The 19,404-nt window shown below is 42.0% G+C and overlaps 1 protein-coding gene across 1 annotated transcript in view; it reads right to left on the reverse strand.

The window, feature by feature from the left end:
• The window catches only part of SPAG6 (sperm associated antigen 6), a 151,380-nt gene that overhangs the window by 54,506 nt on the left and 77,470 nt on the right, over window positions 1-19,404 (reverse strand). The window contains exons 6-7 of the mRNA XM_077490957.1: window positions 5,644-5,817; window positions 23-175 (exon numbers count right to left, since the gene is read on the reverse strand). Coding sequence (XP_077347083.1) covers window positions 23-175; window positions 5,644-5,817 — 327 coding nt within the window. The remainder of the gene's footprint in view (window positions 1-22; window positions 176-5,643; window positions 5,818-19,404) is intronic.

The following is a 19,404-nucleotide window of genomic DNA, read 5'->3' on the forward strand; positions in this document are numbered from 1 at the left end:
ATGTTGTTATTCAGTAACTGACCTTTGAGATGATGACAGCCATTGCAAGATTCTCCGAATGTGCGGCTACATAGCCAAGCATCATTATCCCAGGAAGTCTCACGTTGCCATTGCAATTCCCGATGCAGTCAATGACAGCAGCCACTCCTCCTGCATTTACTATGAGCTGCGACAGCTGGAATTAAAAACAGACAGGAAGGACAAAACAAATAAGAATTTTGTGTTTGCAAGCTGATAAGTACAGGAAACTAAAGGTGCTCCATTACAGTTATCAAGTTAAAGTTTTACTAAACCCCATAATATGCCAATGGTTTTAGATTGGGGTACCCAACAAATTCATATAGGGCTGATAGACTTCTACAAACCTTTGGTAATATAGTGTAACCTAAAGTGTTTGTTTGCCTTTACCAAAAAACTGACAATGCAGATAATGGGCACCTGTAGATATAAAGGAAAAATAAACTGCGCTAGACAGAAACAAAAAATATAGAATAAAATTAATCTATAAAGAAGGCAGCAGCAATAAGTGGGATACACACACCTAACAGCAATAAGGAAATACAGAAAGCTGCGCCAACATACAAAAAATATTCTATACACCCACTACCCAAAATACAAGATATAATAAAAATATAAAAAAAATATAATAAAAATATAAATAATTAATATACTTCAAAACTTATGAAAATGATGACAGTTAATATGAATCCATAATTAATGAGTTCATGAAAAAAAGTCCGTAGATAGTCAACATTAGCGATCCTATGTAAGAACACCACGGTGGTTACACACACTTGAAATGCGCACACGCGCCCGTCACCTTGTAGTGAGTGCGCTTACCAGATTAAGGCTTAATAAAAGCGTTGTAAATATACCCTTAATCGCCTTAGGGTACTCCTCCTCTTAATGGATCAGCTCACCGTAATTAAGAGCAGTATTCACATATACACATCTTATTCCATGGTCCCACAAATTGCTATCAATGGCTCAAAGGAAGAAGAGGTAACCAACATAGTGTAATACTGATTGGAAGTTTAATAAGAGCAAAAAAAGTAGCACACTTACATGGACATCGAGTCAGTACAGCATGCACAATAAAACATAAAAAAGCCGGCCGGCATTCGGGAGCCCGTCCTCCCCTTCTGCAACGTGATGGCGTCACTGCGTGCCTTCCCAGACGCGTTTCGTCATAAGTTGACGTTGTCAATGGTTCCCCATTGATAACGTCAACTTATGACGAAACGCGCCTGGGAAGGCACGCAGTGACGCCATCACGTTGCAGAAGGGGAGGACGGGCTCCCGAATGCCGGCCGGCTTTTTTATGTTTTATTGTGCATGCTGTACTGACTCGATGTCCATGTAAGTGTGCTACTTTATTTGCTCTTATTAAACTTCCAATCAGTATTACACTATGTTGGTTCCCTCTTCTTCCTTTGAGCCATTGATAGCAATTTGTGGGACCATGGAATAAGATGTGTATATGTGAATACTGCTCTTAATTACGGTGAGCTGATCCATTAAGAGGCGGAGTACCTTAAGGCGATTAAGGATATATTTACAACGCTTTTATTAAGCCTTAATCTGGTAAGCGCACTCACTACAAGGTGACGGGCACGTGTGCGCATTTCAAGTGTGTGTAACCACCGTGGTGTTCTTACATAGGATCGCTAATGTTGACTATCTACGGACTTTTTTTCATGAACTCATTAATTATGGACTCATATTAACTGTCATCATTTTCATAAGTTTTTAATTACCTGTAGATATAAACAAACTGGGCCACTTTGACCAAAGTTAAATAAACCCTTGCTATGGGTTTAGGCCATTTACACACCTTCTGAAGCCAGTGACATCATCCAGTTCTGCCTTGTTGCTAGGCTGTTGCTAAGACACTCCCAGCTGATTCAAACCCCTTCACATGTCCTTTCTCTCCTACTTGTCACAGAAGCTCGGAGCTCAGTGATGCTGCAACAGAGGAGATAGTGACCACACATGTGCAGGGGTTTGAGAGCTCACTCCTGTGATGATGGAGTAATTGGTAACAATGGGGAATGTCTTAGCAAAATCCTAGCAATGAGGTAGGACAGTGGGATGCTGCTATCTCCAGGAGTTTTTCAGCCAGGCTCCAGGAGGAACTGTATGTAAATGACCGACACCAATATCAAAGGCATTATCCAACTTCAGTCAAAGCTGCACAGTTTGTTTTTATTCGCATGCAACATTTAGCTGCACAGGCAATTTTCTGGTAACGGTGAATTAACCCTTTCAAGCAAACTTACAGTTCGACTAATCAAACCCTTTTCACCACTCACGGGCCAATCTGTATCCTCCTCAGTTCCCTGCAATCAGCTAGGTGCCAAAGCCCTGGAGTCCACTCTTGCCCACAGTAGTCCACCATCCGGGCCACACACGTTATACTTTCAATTCCACCTCAGCTGGAGCTAAAAGTCTTTATTGTGCAGACTATTTGGATAGTGAATTTAAACAAACTTGTGAGCCATTTTAAATTTAGAAAAAAAAAAATATGATATCCCCCTTTCCTTTAAACTGCCTTGGTGGCCAATAAACATGCTCTCACAGGACAAGGGCATGGCAGGTAGGAAGGCCTCACACATTCATTAATAGTGCTGTTTATGGAGAATGGGGAAGGGAGCTTTCTTATGCTGCATACACATGACTGGACTTATCCTGCAGACTAGGTCCGACGGTCTTCCCGACAGACTTTCGGTGGAGTTCCGACGAACTTTCTGAACGAACGGACTTGGCCACACACGAACGGACTAAGTCCGTTTGAAAGTCCGTTAGTTTTGAACGTGATGACGCAAGACGGGACTAAAAAAGGAAGTTCAATAGCCAGTAGCCAATAGCTTCCCTTGCGTCATATTTGGTCCATCGGACCAACATACAGAAGAACGGTTTTCTTGATAGGCATTGAGTCCGTCTGACAGACTTGAAACATGTTCTATTTCTAGGGCCGTCTGATTATTTTCATGAAAAATGATCGGATTAGCCCACACACGAGCGGCTTGTCCGATGGACTGATTCTGTCGGACCTAGTCTGCCGGAAAGTCCAGTCGGGTGTACGTGGCAATAGGGGAAACAAAGACAATCGGAAAAATTCCACCTAGCCAATCAACACTCCCTGAAAACACTTGGGCAGAAGAGGTTAACCACAGTTTGTTAGCCCCTAGACTAGAGGCTTGCAAATATTCCCCAGACAATTTTTTTTCGGATAGACTGCTTTAGTAACAAAGTGAAACCAGTTTCCGAGGCGCACAAAAGGAATAGTATGAACATTGTGGGTGTCTGCTCTTTGACAAGACTTTTAAAAGTTTAACCACTTGACCTCCAGAAGGTTTTACCCCCTTCATGACCAGGCCAATTGTTGCTATTCGCCACTGTGCTACTTTAACTGGCAATTGCTCGGTCATGCAACACTGTACACAAATTACATTTATATCATATTTTCCTCACAAATAAAGCTTTCTTTTGGCAGTATTTGATCACCACTGTTTTTTTTTTATTTCTATACAAACAAAAATAATATGAAAATGTTTTCTTAGTTTCTGTTATAACATTTTGCAAATAATTAATCTAGATCAAAATGTATTCTCTTACATTTCTTTGGTAAAATTAACCCAAATTAATATGTATTATTTAGTCAGTATGAAAGTTAGAGTCTACAAAAGATGGTCCGTATATTTGAGAATTGATCAGTCCTGATGTACTAATGGCCTGAATGCATCTCATTTCTTGAGGCCTTTAAAATGCCAGTACAGAACAAATATACCCCAAATTACCTCTTTTTGGAAAGTAGACAGTTATTTAGTAAGAGGCATTGCAGGTTTTTTTGAAGTTGTAATTTTTTGTCACATATTTTTGAAAAATGAAGAAATTCAATAAACTTTTTTTTTTTTTTTTTTTTACATACTGTCCCCAGTGCAGTAAAGCATCATCATATGACTGATGTAGCAGTGACCAGGAATACTGACTGGTGACAGTATGTAAAATCATTTTTTTTTTTATCATTTTTTATTACATTTTTTTAACATTCGTTTTCTCTTTTTTTAACATGGTTTCTCTATTTTTTTTTTTTTTACATTTTTTTACATAAAAACTGGGTGGCACAGTGGTGTAGTGGTTAGCACTCTCACCTAGCAGTAAAAAGGGTCACTGGTTCGAATCCCAACCACGACACTACCTGCCTGGAGTTTACATGTTCTCCCTGTGCCTGCGTGGGTTTCCTCTGGGTACCCTGGTTTCCTCCCACACTCCAAAGACATGCAGGTAGGTTAATTGGCTTCTGTCCAAAATTGGCCCTATTATATGAATGGGGACCTTGGATTGTGGGCTCCTTGAGGGTAGGGACCAATGTGAGTGTGCAATGTACAGGGATAGGGACAATTGTAGACCCTCACTCAGGTTGGACTGGTGTCTTTATTCAACCTTACTAACTATGTAACCTAGTGTCACTGTAGTACTCTGGGTGGGACTGTTATTGCTTATAACAGTAACTGTCATGAATGGCTTTAATTCATGACAGTTTGCTTACTATTGTGATACTGTGATTGGCTACAGCTAATCACATGGTACAGGGTGCTGTGATTGGTCCAGGTACCATGTGATAGCTGTGGTCCGATCACAGATTCACACTAGGAAGCAAGCTGTCATGAAAGGAAGCCACTCATGACTGGCTTGCTTACATGTAATTATGTAATCGCTATGATTGGTCATAATGATCACATGATACCCTGGCCATTCACAGAGGCAAGGTACCAAGCATTGTGATTCGTTGGACACAGCAGTCATAGGATTACGCCACTGCACACCTCAGGTGGCATTCTGGTGCGCATGTGCTGAGCGATGTACCAGTACGTCACTTAGCTGGCAGATGCTGCCCACCCACAATAAATCTACTGTGGGCAGGCAGCAAGTGGTTAAAATGGCTAAAAGTTTTGCTATAAAATTAATTTTAACATTAATCCATTCAATTTTAACATTAATTCATTACGACAACATATGACACAGTTTAATGGCAATTTGTGCGAAATCTCTGTCAAATGGCATGAAAAGGAAATTAAAGAATGGAGAGAAGGGATTTATAAAATGGTGGGCTAAATCGTTGTGACATCTCTCAGATCTGCACCTTGCCCTGTGCCTTTGTATTAATTGGGGGAAGAGCAGCAGAGAGACAATGCAGAGCTCCGAAAATTAATGGCAGCTACTCGCTGTGATACAGCCACAGAAAAAAAAAAACATGCATGCTTACATTAATGCTTATTTATTGATTTCAGATCAGCAGCAACAAGTCTTATTAAGATCTCCATATTTCTTGGTGTTCATTAGGACTGCTCTGTCAACAAGAGACGTCAGCTTAGCAGCAAACCCTTGAGGGCAACAGGTCGCTTCGCTGCAGCCCACAGGAGTCCTGCTGAGCCACATTACTGTGACTAGCAACAAAAGAAAGGATTTAAATATCCCACACGCTAATTTATCTGATGATGACTCATGTACAAAAGGATTAAAGTATCATTTTAATTTGCAGTTTACTCCCTCAACCCACCAATCTAGCGCTGAGTGCTGCTATTAATCCATTGCTGAGTTGTATATTAACGCTGCATGTTGCTATTTGGAACACATTACCTCGGGTGTGTGTCGGGCAATTTCTCGAATTAGAGTTGCTGAATTTTTCTTGACATATTCGTCGGGATCCTTCAGGCAAGTCAGGACGACTGGGAAGATTTCTGCCTCGACTACCATTTCTGCCAAATCCACTGAATGCTTCGCTATTTGGCTGAGAGCGGACAGCACCTGTCTCTGTTGTGTGGGCAGAGAAAACGAAAGTCGGCTTAGTTTTTGGCACCTAAAGCACATTTGTTCAAAAAGCAGTGGTGATGTAAAAAGTACAGAAACCCCAAGGAACCAATCAGATTTCAGTTCATTTAAGTAAAATTAGTAAAAGATTATTCATTTTATTGTATTACATAAATACTTTGTGCTAAGTGCTTTTCTACCTATGTCTGGTCCATACGTGTGCCGCTATAGGCACTCAATGTTTCTCTTTTGCATTTTGCGGTTTATGACCTATATTTTTTTACTTGAATTTTTCTTCATTTCCTGTCCCACAGGCGCAATAGAGAGTGAGAGGAAATTTCTACAAAGTAAGGGGAATTGTCCTCTTAGACAGCTGGCAGTGGAACAGGATGACTCCCCCTCTCGCCTCCCATTTTGTAAACTTTTGAACGTTCCTTCTCACTTTCTGTCTCAGTAACAGTCATCACCAGGACAAAATGCCTACTCACTAAGAATACAATACCATTTCTCTGCAAAGAAAACTGTGCTTCAATAGAAACTGTCCAACATTTGGCCCGTGTGTACTGCAGCCGCTCTGACAGTAGCCGCCCACTCGGCCAGCTTCTGTGGAAGGGGCATGACCAAAAAAGGTGTGCCGATGGGCTTCTGATCAATGCCCTCAGTCAATGGCTGAGATTGCTGACCAATGTTTCGGCGGCGGTGGGCCATCCCCTCAGTCAAAACACAATAGCACATCGGAAAGATTGCTGTACTAATATCGCATAGTTTTTTTCGCTCAGCCCCGCTGGGTTTAATGAAAAAAAAAACAAGTAGTGTGGATTTGATTCAGAACCAATCTGTCTCCAGGCCCAGGCCAATGATTTCTGGCCTGGATCTGCTGATTGGTTCTGACAAATGAAGTCCTCCCCTGCCTGTGTAAGTGTAAACACAGGCAGGGGAAGTGATGTCATCTCCCCTCATGGAACTCTTTTCTGTTCCAGAGAGAGGACATCCAGACGTGAGTTGCACCAACACCACACTGACACAGTACACATAGGCACACATTTTACCAACGATTACCCCCTGATCGTCCCCCCAGTTAACCACTTCACCACCTGTCACTGTGTCCTCCAGTGCAGTTTTCATATTTTTCTTTGATCACTGTACTGGTGTCATTTGTTAGGATACTTAGAAGTAGCCCCAGATAGGTCTAAGGGACCCCCCCAATAAAGGTTTAACCCCTTGATTACCTCCTGTCACCAGTGGTCACCATATTAGTGTTACGGGTGACGCTGGTTAGTTAGTTTGTTTTTTATAGCGTTAGGGCACCAGCCATATATTACCCAATAAAGGTTTAACCCCCTGATCCCCTGGCAGGTTTTAGCATCAGTTAGGGTCTGCGTCACCCCAGGCAGTGTCAGATTAGTGCCAGTGGCGCTAACACCCACGACCATACACCTCCCTTAGTAGTATAGTGTATGAGCAGATCGATATCTTTGATCTGAACAGAACTATATTAGCATCCCCAATAGTTTAGGGTTCCCAAAAACGCAGCGTTAGCAGGATCATCCCAGATACCTGCTAGCACCTGCGTTTAGCCGTTTTCCTCAGCCCAGCCCACCCAAGTGCAGTATTAATCGATCACTGTCGCTTACAAAACACTAAACACATAACTGAAGCATTCGCAGGGTCAGGCAAGATCCCTGCAAACGTTAACAGGTTTTTTGGTGGCGTTTGAAGCAGTCGCTGACAGTCAGGTGCTCTTTTTTCCTGTGAGTCACACTAGTTAATTTAGAGGCCAAAATGTCCAATCGCAAGCACACTAGTGAAGAGGCCTACACATTTCTGAGCATGACAGATGAGAGTGAAGAGGAACTCAGGCTCAGAATACGAACCTGTAGACAGCAGTGGCACCCTGATCGATAGCTCTGACGACAGAGTAGTGGTCCCTGCAAAGGTCAGGCGTACCCGGCCCCGTTCTTCTGCTATTGTTGAGGTGCAAGAATCGCAGGGCTCTCGTATGGAGCAGAGAGCCAGTACTAGTGCCGCTCATCCTTCTGGTGAACTGGCAAGCACCTACATCCAGCACTGCAGTAACACGTGGTGACATGGCAAATCCCATAAGTACAGTTCAAGCTGGTGAGGTGGCTAGCACAACTAGTGTCCCGCAGCCACCAAGAAGACAAAGACAGGCCCAACGAGCTCATAGTGCCCTTCCTGCTGCATTTGCCAATCCGAATTGGGAGCCCACCACTTCTGCAGCACCTGTAATTCCCCCATTCACTGGCCAACCCGAAATTCAGGTGGAAACATTTCTGCACAGTGAGTGGAGACCGACATGTCATCCGCCTGCTCAGTGGGGATAAGCAGACTGATACCTGCTGAGCAAAGCGGAGTCCGTCAAAACGGATCTGCCCTGTGTGAAAGGGGTCAAATGCAGGTCAGGAGGAGGTCAACTTCAGGCTAAATGCACCTGTCAATTAATTCATAGTCATCTATACAAGCCCAAAACCGTTAACACTGGCCCTTAAAATCAGTGTTTGAAACCTGGGACAAGAGCATTGCATTTTTACATTTTCTGGCTGACATAGGAGATGAGGTCTACATCTACAAAAATGGTGTCCAGACGACATTTTATTCTAATGCTTTTGCTTAAAAATTATGCCGAATTTTAAATCTGGGAAATTCATACGATATATTTCAGAGGCCTGTGAGGGCACTTTAACTGGGCAGTGGAATGGCAGCTGGTAAAGCTTGGCTGAAAAGTCAGATCCCTATTAGCAAAGTACAGTTCAATTCCATGCAAAGTACAAAGACTACAGCTCAATTCCATGCAAACGCATGAATACACAGATGAAACACCTGTGTATTTTACCTGTCAAAGTGTTAGTATTTCTTTCCATCCCATTCTGTAATTTATTCAGCCCTACCAGACAACATAGACAGCATGGAGAACTACATTTTCTCTACTGCAGTAATACAGCTAGGTCCTCCTGCTCATCCCTCAACCTGTGACTTCACAATGAAAGGAAGCTCAACTCGCTGTTATTTTGCTCTTTCATCCTATCAGTATGCTCCTTGTTAGTACATGTTCATTAAAGTCATTGTAAAGTCTCTAGAAAAACCCAAATTTCTTCTTTTTTGGTTTGCTCCAAGCCACTTGTTGATTGCAGTTGGTTTGCACCATATGCTGATCCTTATTCACCAAAAGAACATATAACTGCCTAACACCTGCTGCATGCATGTGTGACAACTACAGTGTCATCAACCCTGAGCCACCAAACTGTGAAGGAGACACAGAGTCACCCCCGTGCCGTTGAGGAGCTGCCATTGATTTATATTCATGCTTGTTATCATCTACCTAAGGGTAAGAGGCAGTGTGTTTAGGTGATGGTGGTCTCTTCACTTATCTGATACCTCAAGACACGTCCCTTTGGCTTATTTTGGGCTTTTTAGAGTGGATTAAATTTACATGTTTGTGCCAGTTGAGTCTGTGCCAGGAATATATTTTGGGTCCATGTTGGACTTTTTTAAGCGCATCGCCAATTTCCATACATTGTAAACTGTTGTTTAAAAAAAAAAAAAATAACAAACATGTTACACTTACCTCCTCTGTGCAGTTGCTTTAGCGCTTCTGTGAGCCTGGCCCCTCCCTCCTGTCGAGCACCCCCACAACAAGCAGCTTGCTATGGGGGCACCGCAGCCCTGTCACAGCTCCGTGTATCCATTCAGACATGGAGTCTGACCCGGCCCAACCCCTCTCTCTTCTGATTGGCTAAGTTACTTTGATTGACAGCCGTGGGAGCCAATGGCACCAAGGCTGTGTCTCAGCCAATCAGGAGGAGAGTCCCGGCTGAGACACTTGTGGACATTGCTAGAGAGAGGAGAGAGATAAGTAATTGGGGGGGGGGGGGGGTGAGGGGCTGCTACACACAGAAGGCTTTTTATCTTAATGCATAGAATGCATTAACCAATTATCGCAAATCGCCATCATTGTACGTTGACGCTAAATACCGTTGTTATGGCAGCAGATATTTTCAACAACAGCAAGCAGCTGGCTTTCAGATAAAAGTGGCCTACGCGGCGCATATGCCGCAAGATCACTTTTATCGGGGGAGGGAGAGGCCCGTCTGCCCCGTCGCATTGCGGTCCTCTCCACCGCTTACCGGAGCCGTTGGTAGCAGTGGAGACGATCGTGCCCTTCCTCCTGACAGGCATGGAGCCGAGTGAGGGAAAGATGGCCGCCACTCTGCTCCATAACATTGAATGACAGAAGCGCCATCAAACGTCACTTCCACCACCCAATGGTTTTAAAAAAAAATTCAAAATATGAAATGTTATTTTTTTTATTGCATTTTTGTGTAAATATGAGATCTGATGTCCTGTCATGCTTTTTTTCTATTACAAGGGATGTTTAGATTCCTTGCAATTGAAAAAAAAATATTGGGTCACTTTTATTCCTAAGGACAGTGTAAAAATAAAAAGTGAAATAAATAAGAACATTTTTTTAAAGCGTCCCACTAAGCTCACGCACAGAAGCGAGCGCATACATAAGTCGCGCCCACATATAAAAACGGTGTTCAAACCACACATGTGAGGTATCTCAGCGATCGTTAGAGTGAGAGCAATAATTCTAGCACAAGACCTCTTCTGTAACTCTAAACATGTAATCTGGATACATTTTTAAATGTCACCTATGGAGATTTTTAAGGGTAAAAGTTTGTCTCCATTCCATGAGCAGGTGCAAACTTGAAGAGTGACATGTTGGGTATCAATTTACTCGGCGTAACATTATCTTTCACAATCTAAAAACAATTGGGCTAAATTTACTGTTGTCTTATTTTGTAAGTCAAAATGTAAAGTATTGCAACAACCATCATTTTATTCTCTGGAGTGTCTAAAAATATAAAATATTTGGGGGCTGTAAGCAAAAAAAAAAAGATTTTAACTTGTAAACAAGTGTCAAAAAGAGGCTCGTCCTTAAGTGGTTAAGATAAAAAACCTCCTGCCCTTACAACTCCTTTAAGGCTCGGTTCACACTGGTGTGATGTGGAAAACCCTGCGAATCCAGTGCGGGTTTCTGCGTCACACCTGAATTACTGGCGGTTCACACTGCCCAATGCAAAACTCTTGGAGTGTGAATACAAAGTTAATGATACCCCCCAGATCGGTTCATAGATTGCAGTGCGAACTGTGCATTCGGACAGGAATCTGATCACATGGGTGTAATTACTCATGTGATACGATTCTGGTGCCGGGGTTCCTGCACAAGATCGGCCTGAATGCGATGCGAATTTAGCCATACATTTTTTATGGCAGAATTCACATCGCACAAACATCGCATGTGATCTGCACAGCAATGCGGTACAAATCACATGCGATGTCTGACATCACACAAGTGTGAACTGGCACTAAAGCAGCTCTAAGATGACACAATTTTCTTAACTTCCACTACAGGTGGAAGGAAAGGAAACTGCTCAGTTCCCATATTAACCACTTTCAGACCGGACCAATTTGCTGGTCAAAGACCAGACCACTTTTTGCGATTCGGCACTGCGTCGCTTTAACTGACAATTGCGCGGTCGTGCGACGTGGCTCCCAAACAAAATTAACGTCCTTTTTTTCCCACAAATAGAGCTTTCTTTTGGTGGTATTTGATCACCCCTGCGGTTTTTATTTTTTGCGCTATAAACAAAAATAGAGCGATAATTTTGAAAAAAACGCATTATTTTTTACTTTTTGTAATAATAAATATCCCCCAAAAATATATAAAAAAACATTTTTTTCCCTCAGTTTAGGCCGATACGTATTCTTCTACATATTTTTGGTAAAAAAATCGCAATAAGCGATTATTGATTGGTTTGCGCAAAAGTTATAGCGTTTACAAAATAGGGATAGTTTTATAGCATTTTTATTAATAATTTTTTATTATTTTTTTTTACTAGTAATGGTGGCGATGTGCGATTTTTATTGTGACTGCGACATTGTGGGGGACCCATCGGACATTTTTGACACATTTTTGGGACCATTGTCATTTATACAGTAATCACTGCTATATAAATGCAGTGATTCCTGTGTAAATGACACTGGCAGTGAAAGGGTTAACCAGTGGGTGGCAGTGTAGGGGTTAAGTGTTCCTAGGGGTGTGTTACTAACTGTGGGGGGGTTGGGCTTTCATTTAGTGTACACTGATCTCTGCTCCAATCACATGGAGCAGAGATCAGCGTCACTAGTTGCTAGGCAGAATGTAAAAATGTTGTTTATACAGCATTTCCTCCATTCGGCCGCTCCGTGAGACGATCGCGGGGATGCCCGCGGCGATCGAGTCCGCGGGTCCCGCGACCGGACTCACGGGGGTCCCAACCAGCGCGGGAGCGCGCCGCCGGCGGCGCGCTCCCGATGGCACGGCGGCAACGAATATTGGACGTACATGTACGCCAATATGCCTGCCCGTGCCATTCTGTCGACGTACATCGTCGTGCGCTGGTCGGGAAGTGGTTAAAGGCCCGTACACACGGTCGGACTTTTTGACAACAAACATGCAAATTAGCTGTTTTGGAGCAACATCCGACTGTGTGTACGCTCCATCGGACAAACTTTTTCTGTTTTCATCTGACTTTTGTTGGCTGTGCGAACGGACAAACTTTCTGGCAACAAAAGTCAGATGGAGTAAAGTCTGACCTTGTGTACGCAAAAGCATCTGACTTTTGTACAAGGTACAAACACGCATGCTCAGAACCAATGCAAAAGATCAGACTACAATACAGAAGTTCACCAAAGGTGGCGCTGGAGTCATTGAACGTCCTCTTTTGAAGCGGCGTCAGTACGTTGTGACGTCATTACGTTCGTGTTTGTTGTCAAAAAGTCCGACCGTGTGTATGCAATACAAACTTGTGGACCACGCCCTTTGTACAAAAGTCCACGGAAAAGTTTGTACAAAGTCCGAACGTGTGTATGAGGCTTTACACAATTAGTGTTGATGGGGAAATGCCTCCCACAGCAGAAGAGGTTTTTCTGGCTAGGGTTGTACCGATACTAGTATCGGTATCGGTACCGATACTAGTATCGGTATCGGTGCCGATACTAGTATCGGTATCGGTGCCGATACTAGTATCGGTATCGGTGCCGATACCGAGTATTTGCACAAGTATCGGTACTCATGTAAATGCATTGATACCTGAAACCGATACTTTGAGGCTCAGTTCTTTGAGCTGTCAGTGGGTCTCCGCTGTTGACAGCTGAAGTGTTAAAGAAGTCCGGTAATTGGAGCTGTCAAAAAAAGCAGCTGGCAATGTTTATTAACAACATTGCTCAGCCTGAAACACTAAAATAAAAAGAAACATTGTTTCTTTTTGTATCTTTCTGTTTCTTCATCTGCAGATCAAAGGGATGAAAAAAATGTTCCTCTGTTTAACCCCTTAGTAACACTTAACTTACTCTAATCAGCCTCAATTAACTCCCTACTCTCCTCTGTTTAATTATTATTTTCCTTTTTTTTGTTTTTTTTGTTCATGTCTATTTTATAAACGATAAACAATAAAAAAAAAAATTGTTTGCTTTGTCAGTGAATATTTTTGCATATATATATATTAACATAAATTTACACATTTCACATTGAAAAAGCGCACAGTTAAAAACAAAAATCTATTTAATTAATTTGTAAATAACTTTAGAATGCTTTGTACCATTGTACCATTGCTGAAGTGAAAACAAAACAGTTGCAGTAGGTATCGGTAATTGATATCGGCGAGTACTAAAAAAAAAGTATCGGTACTCCTACTTGTTGCAAAAAAATGGTATCGGTGCAACCCTAGGTCTGGCTATAGGAATCCTGTGGTATCTGAAAGAGCTTTTACTGCAAGTGGAGTCACAAGAAATAAAAAATAATAATTCCTGTAAATAAAAGGTAATATCAGATTAAAGTGGAGTTCCACCCAAAAATGGAACTTTCGCTTTAAGCACTCCTCCTCCCCTTACATGTAATTTTGGGGGGGGGGGGGGGTGAGCGGGGGCTTCGTTAGGAGGGGGACTTCCAGGGACCGCCTAGGTGACTCCTCCTTTCGCCTTAGGTGGCCCCTCCCTCTAGGCGATCTCCTGGGACACGTGAAAGGTCCCAGGAGATCGCCTATCCACTCAGGGAGCAGAGCACGACTCGCGCCTGCGCCGTGCGTGCCCGGCCATGAAGCCGAAAGCTGTCATGGCTGGGTGCCCAGAGTGGCAATGGAGGCGCCGGCGGAAAGGAGGGGGAGAGGATCGACACCCATTCGGCCGTATCGCTGGACCGTGGAACAGGTAAGTGTCTGTTTATTAAAAATCAGCAACTACACTTTTTGGAGCTGCTGACTTTTAATAAACCTGCAACTCCACTTTAAGGAGTTAATTTACTAAAGGCAAAAAGACTGCACTTTTTGGTAAATGAGCAGAAGCTCTGCTGACCTCCATCATCCAATCATGTGCAAGCAAAAATGCTGTGTTGTTTTTTTCTTTTTTTTTCTTGCACGTGATTGGCTTCTCTTTACAAAGTAAGCATTTACTAAGCTCTGGAGCAACTGCATTTGCAGAGGGCAACTGCACTTTGCAAAGTGCACAATCAACCTGTGTATCTTTCCATTTTTCTTGTCTTGGGCCCATGCAATTTTGTGGACTCTGGTGGGACCTTGCCAGCAGCAGAATCACCATGGTGCAGCAAATACCATAAGCAGTAAAGTCACTCTGCTGCGTGACATGCTGAAGAATCTCAGCCACTAGGGAGGCAACAGTGATGAATTGTCATTTCGCTGCTTCTGTTACATAGGAAGCAACACCATAGAGAAAACTGAATGGACTATTAATATGACATGGGCCTTTTTCCCATTATGAACATCTGCATTGTGAACACTGAACATCCTTCATAGAAGCTATAAACTTCCTCTAATAATGTGATTTGCACATGGCTCAAATCGTATCGCATCCGCACCTAGGGTGCAGGACCCTTTTTTTCACCACATCTGAATCGAATCCCATGGGTGTTCACACGCATGCAATGCGATTCTGTCAAGCGCACTGTTTTGTGATCTGTTGAGGTGTTGAGGGTGTTGTTAATATTACATTGACACACGCAGGCGACTGCATGGATGCCATGCGATTGCTATGTGGTTCAATGCAATGAAAAGCAGAAAAAAAAAGGTGTAGGAAAGTAGTAGCATATTTAACCACTTCAGCTCCGGAAGGTTGTACCCCTTTCCTGACCAGGCCATTTTTTGCAATATCGTACTGCGTTACTTTAACTGACAATTATGCAGTCTTGCGATGTTGTACCCAAATAAAATTGAAGTCCTTTTTTTCCCTACAATTACAGCTTTCTTTTGGTGGTATTTGATCACCTCTGTGGTTTTTATTTTTTGCACTATAAAAAAATATATATATTTATTACTTTCTGCTATAAAACATCCAATACATTTTTTTAAATCAAATGTTTTCAGAAATTTAGACCAATATGTATTCTGCTACATATTTTTAGTAAGAAAAAATCCCAATAAGCGTATATTGATTGGTTTGCGCAAAAGTTATAGCGTCTACAAACTATGGGATAGATTTAGGGACTTTTTGTTTTTTTTATATTTTTTATTAGTAATGACGCTGATTAGTGATTTTTAGCAGGACTGCGACATTACGGCAGACAAATCTGACACTAAGGGGTTGATTTACTAAAGACATCTAGACTGTACACTTTACATAGGCAGACCGCCGTTCTTGCCTCTCTGAATAATTGCCGGGTTCCCGGTGGACATCGCATCCACCGGACAGACTGACTGGCTCCTACTGTGTCCAATCACAGCAGGAACAGGACTCTGGGGGAGCGTGCGCGTGCCCCCAGAGCCAAAGAAGAAAATCACGTACAGATACGTGATTTTGCACTTATGGGTTGCCCTGCTGCAGTAAAAGTATGTGGGGCAGTCCATAAGCGGTTAACTAGATATTACACTTTGCCTAGACTCTATTGGGTTGATTTACTAAAGGCAAATAGACTGTGCACAATGCCAAGTGCAGTTTGTCTCTGCAAGAGCAGTCGCTCCAGAGCTTAGTAAATGAGCAGAAGCCCTGCTGACTTCTATCATCCAATCATGTGCAAGCAAAAAATGCTGTTTTTAAAATGTTGCTTGTATGTGATTGGGTATTCTTTGTAAAATGAAGTTTTACCTCATTTACTAAGCTCTGGAGCAAACTGTACTTTGCAATGTGCACAGTCTATTTGCCTTTAGTAAATCAACCCAACACAGAGGACTTCCCAAAGCAGCACAGTTGTGTTTTGTTGTTGGATTGCATTAGCAGTTTACAGATTGATTGCACTCTTATTGATTGGGATTTAATTGATGGCTTCTTTCTGAAAATGCTAGGTACCTGGCTGTTATGCTGAGTCATTGACCCTTAATGAGAATTTATATAAAGAGACAGAAAAATGTCAGTCCATATTTGAATTCCAGGTCAGAATCCCATAGTGTTAAAGAAAAAGAATCAATATGCTTGCCAGGCAGCTAGCATTTTCAGAAAGAGAGTCCGCAATGGCAACCTCCATATCTCTCTCATAAAAGGTTTCCTTTCATTCCTTTAGTGACTCGGTAGAAATTGCTGCACAGCAGCCAGAGGCGACTGTCCAACACAAACAGTTCATGAGAAATGAGAAATGCAGCTGTGTGGGCACTCAAGGCAAAGTGGAAAACACAGCGGATGGCAGCAATGAAGAAACATTTTCTAGAAAGAAAAATGACCTGTTTTAGAATGGTGGCTTTAATAGCCCTTCACAGAGGACTGCAGGATGCTCAGACAAGCCCAATAGCCCTCCATACAGACACATCTTAACCTATACAACAAGACTTACCATAGATACAATATGAGACCTACAAACAATCTGCTAAATGAACAAACTTTTTTTTTTTTTAAGAAGACATGAATACATGAATGTATCAGACATCTTTATATATATATATATATATATATATATATATATATATATATATATATATATAATGATACATACAATTATTTATTTATATATATATATATATGTATATATATATATATATATATATATATATATATATATATATATATATATATATATATATATAATATAACAATTATATATATATAAATAACAACTGCTGTGCAAGAAATTACACTTTCCATTCAATTTCAGGCTGTAGGCACCATGGTTTTCTAAAACTGCCAAAAAGTGAAATTTGTCTTACCTCATACTTTAGAATTAGTGAAAATGCCCTTTGCATTCAATCTTTTAGTAAATCAACCCAATCAAACATAAATGTTTCAGATTTACCCCTTACAATTCAGATGGCAACTAAAGCCAAAATCAAGACTACAAGTGGCCCTGTGGGCACCACACTGCTCTATGAAAGTCAATTATTGAATTGACTTTTGTTGAAGAAGCTGCTCAGAAAACTGTAGGCCAAACAGTGCATGCTTCCAGTCAGATGGACTGTTCAGGTATACAGCAGCCAGTGAAGCAGCAGCTGATTACAATTGCCAACAGCTGGCCATCCTCTGTCCACAGTGCTTAGACCCCTTTCACATTGGGGCGATTTTCAGGTACTTTAGCGCTAGAAATAGCCTCTATTAAGCGCCTGAAAACCGCCTCTCATTCATTCCAGTGTGCCCTTCCACACTGGGGCGGTGCGCTTGTGGAATGGGAAAAAAAGTCTTGCAAGCAGCATCCTTGTGGCGGGTTAGGAGCGGTGTATACACTGCTCCCAAAACACCCCTGCCCATTGGAATGAATGGGCAGCGCTTTCAAATCACCTTAAAAGCGCTGCAAAATTGGAGTTTTTAAACCCCTTTTTTGGGGTTAAGAGCGCCCAGCTAGCGCCCAAAAAGCGTCACTTAAACAGCAGTGAAGTCCACTAAAACAAGCTTTACCATGAACGTGTCCCCAGTGTGAAAAGGGCCTTAGTGTGGATGGGGGAATAGAAGCATAGATAGCCAGCTTAAACAGTAACTGCACTTTTGTTGAGAAAAAACATTTCCCTCTGGGTGATTTATGTACATTGCAAGGATTTTAACTGTTGCAGATTCCTACCTTTTGTTATAGCTGTTTGTTTGTGTCCATGTGCAACGTGAATCTGTGTAGGAGTGATTTTATAATTATAAATAGAATTATCAGCTGCTGCACCTGTAGGGCTCTAATGAGGAAAGTGGGAGGGCCTGCATCCCTTTAGATTTACATTTTTGTTAAAGGAGATGCCAAAAATCTGACCTGTATCTTAGTGCACGCACATGGGAGAATCACTAGAAAACTACACAAGCCGGAAATTAAATATCTGGGGGGGGGGGGGTTCTGTACATCATCTGTGTACAGAATACCTCCAGGTAGCCATATTGCATCGCATTTTAGAGAAGACGATAGCGCTGCCGAAACGCAAATGGAAAGGTCATTTTTAATAACATTCAATTACAATATAACTTGTGTCGCAATTGTATACGCTATATTTTTATTATTTTTTATTTATATATTATAGTTATACAAATATTCACGCATGCACCTTCTCACAAAATTCTTTCAGTCTTCAAAATAATAAAAACAATTAAAAATGCAAAACACCAACACATAAAAATACAGACATTCATAGGAGGAATATGTCAGCAAAAAAACAGCACATGGTTGCAGCAGTTGATGGATCAGATGAAGTATAGAATTAGTAGAGTCTGGACTATAATGTTATGCATAATTCTCCAGTGTACATCCGCACAGTGTTGAAAGCTATACCACGCAACTTTCTGTTGTTAAGTCAAAAGTTTTCAGGGTAACTCAGTTTTTTTTTCTAGGCTATGCTAATATTCTTAGCCAGGACACCAAATTAATCAATTTTGAAAATAATTTCCATTACCTACAGTATGTTGTTCTATTATGATTGTACTAGGTACTGGAGTCTCCATACCTCTCAACTTTTTGAGATGGGAATTAGGGACACCTATTAGCAGAAGTATGTAGGCATAGGACACCCCCACTGCCATGCCCCCTTAACCACTTAAGGACCGCCTCACGGCGATGTACGTCGGCAGAATGTCACGGCTTGGCACAAGCACGTACCTGTATTTTGCTTTTTAAGTGCCCAGCCCTGGGTCGGGTCCGGGACCCGGTCCTGAGCTCCGTGACCGTGGCCGCGGGACCAGCGAACCCAATCGCCGCTGGTGTCCCGCGATCGGGTCACAGGTCGGGTTGGGTCACAGAGCTGAAGAACGAGGAGAGGTCTGTGTAAACAAACCTCTCACCGTGCTTCCTACTGTGACTGTCACCGATCGTCTGTTCCCTTTTACAGAGAAAGACGATCAGTGATGTCACATGCCAGGCCACGCACCCCTACAATAAAAAAACACATAACGTCATACATAACACCTACACTGCCCCCTAGTGGTTAACTCCTTCACTGCCAGTGTCATTTACATAGCACTGATTGCTGTATAAATGACAATGGTCCCAAAAATGTGTCAAAAATGTCTGATGTATCCGCCAATGTCGCAGTCACAATAAAAATCGCTGATCGCCGCCATTACTAGTAAAAAAAAATATTAATAAAAATGCTATAAAACTATCCCCTATTTTGTAAACGCTATGACTTT

Source organism: Lithobates pipiens, unplaced genomic scaffold (assembly GCF_037356315.1).
Source record: "Lithobates pipiens isolate NorthernLeopardFrog02 unplaced genomic scaffold, aLitPip1_a1.2 Scaffold_19, whole genome shotgun sequence".
Taxonomy (NCBI): domain Eukaryota; kingdom Metazoa; phylum Chordata; class Amphibia; order Anura; family Ranidae; genus Lithobates; species Lithobates pipiens.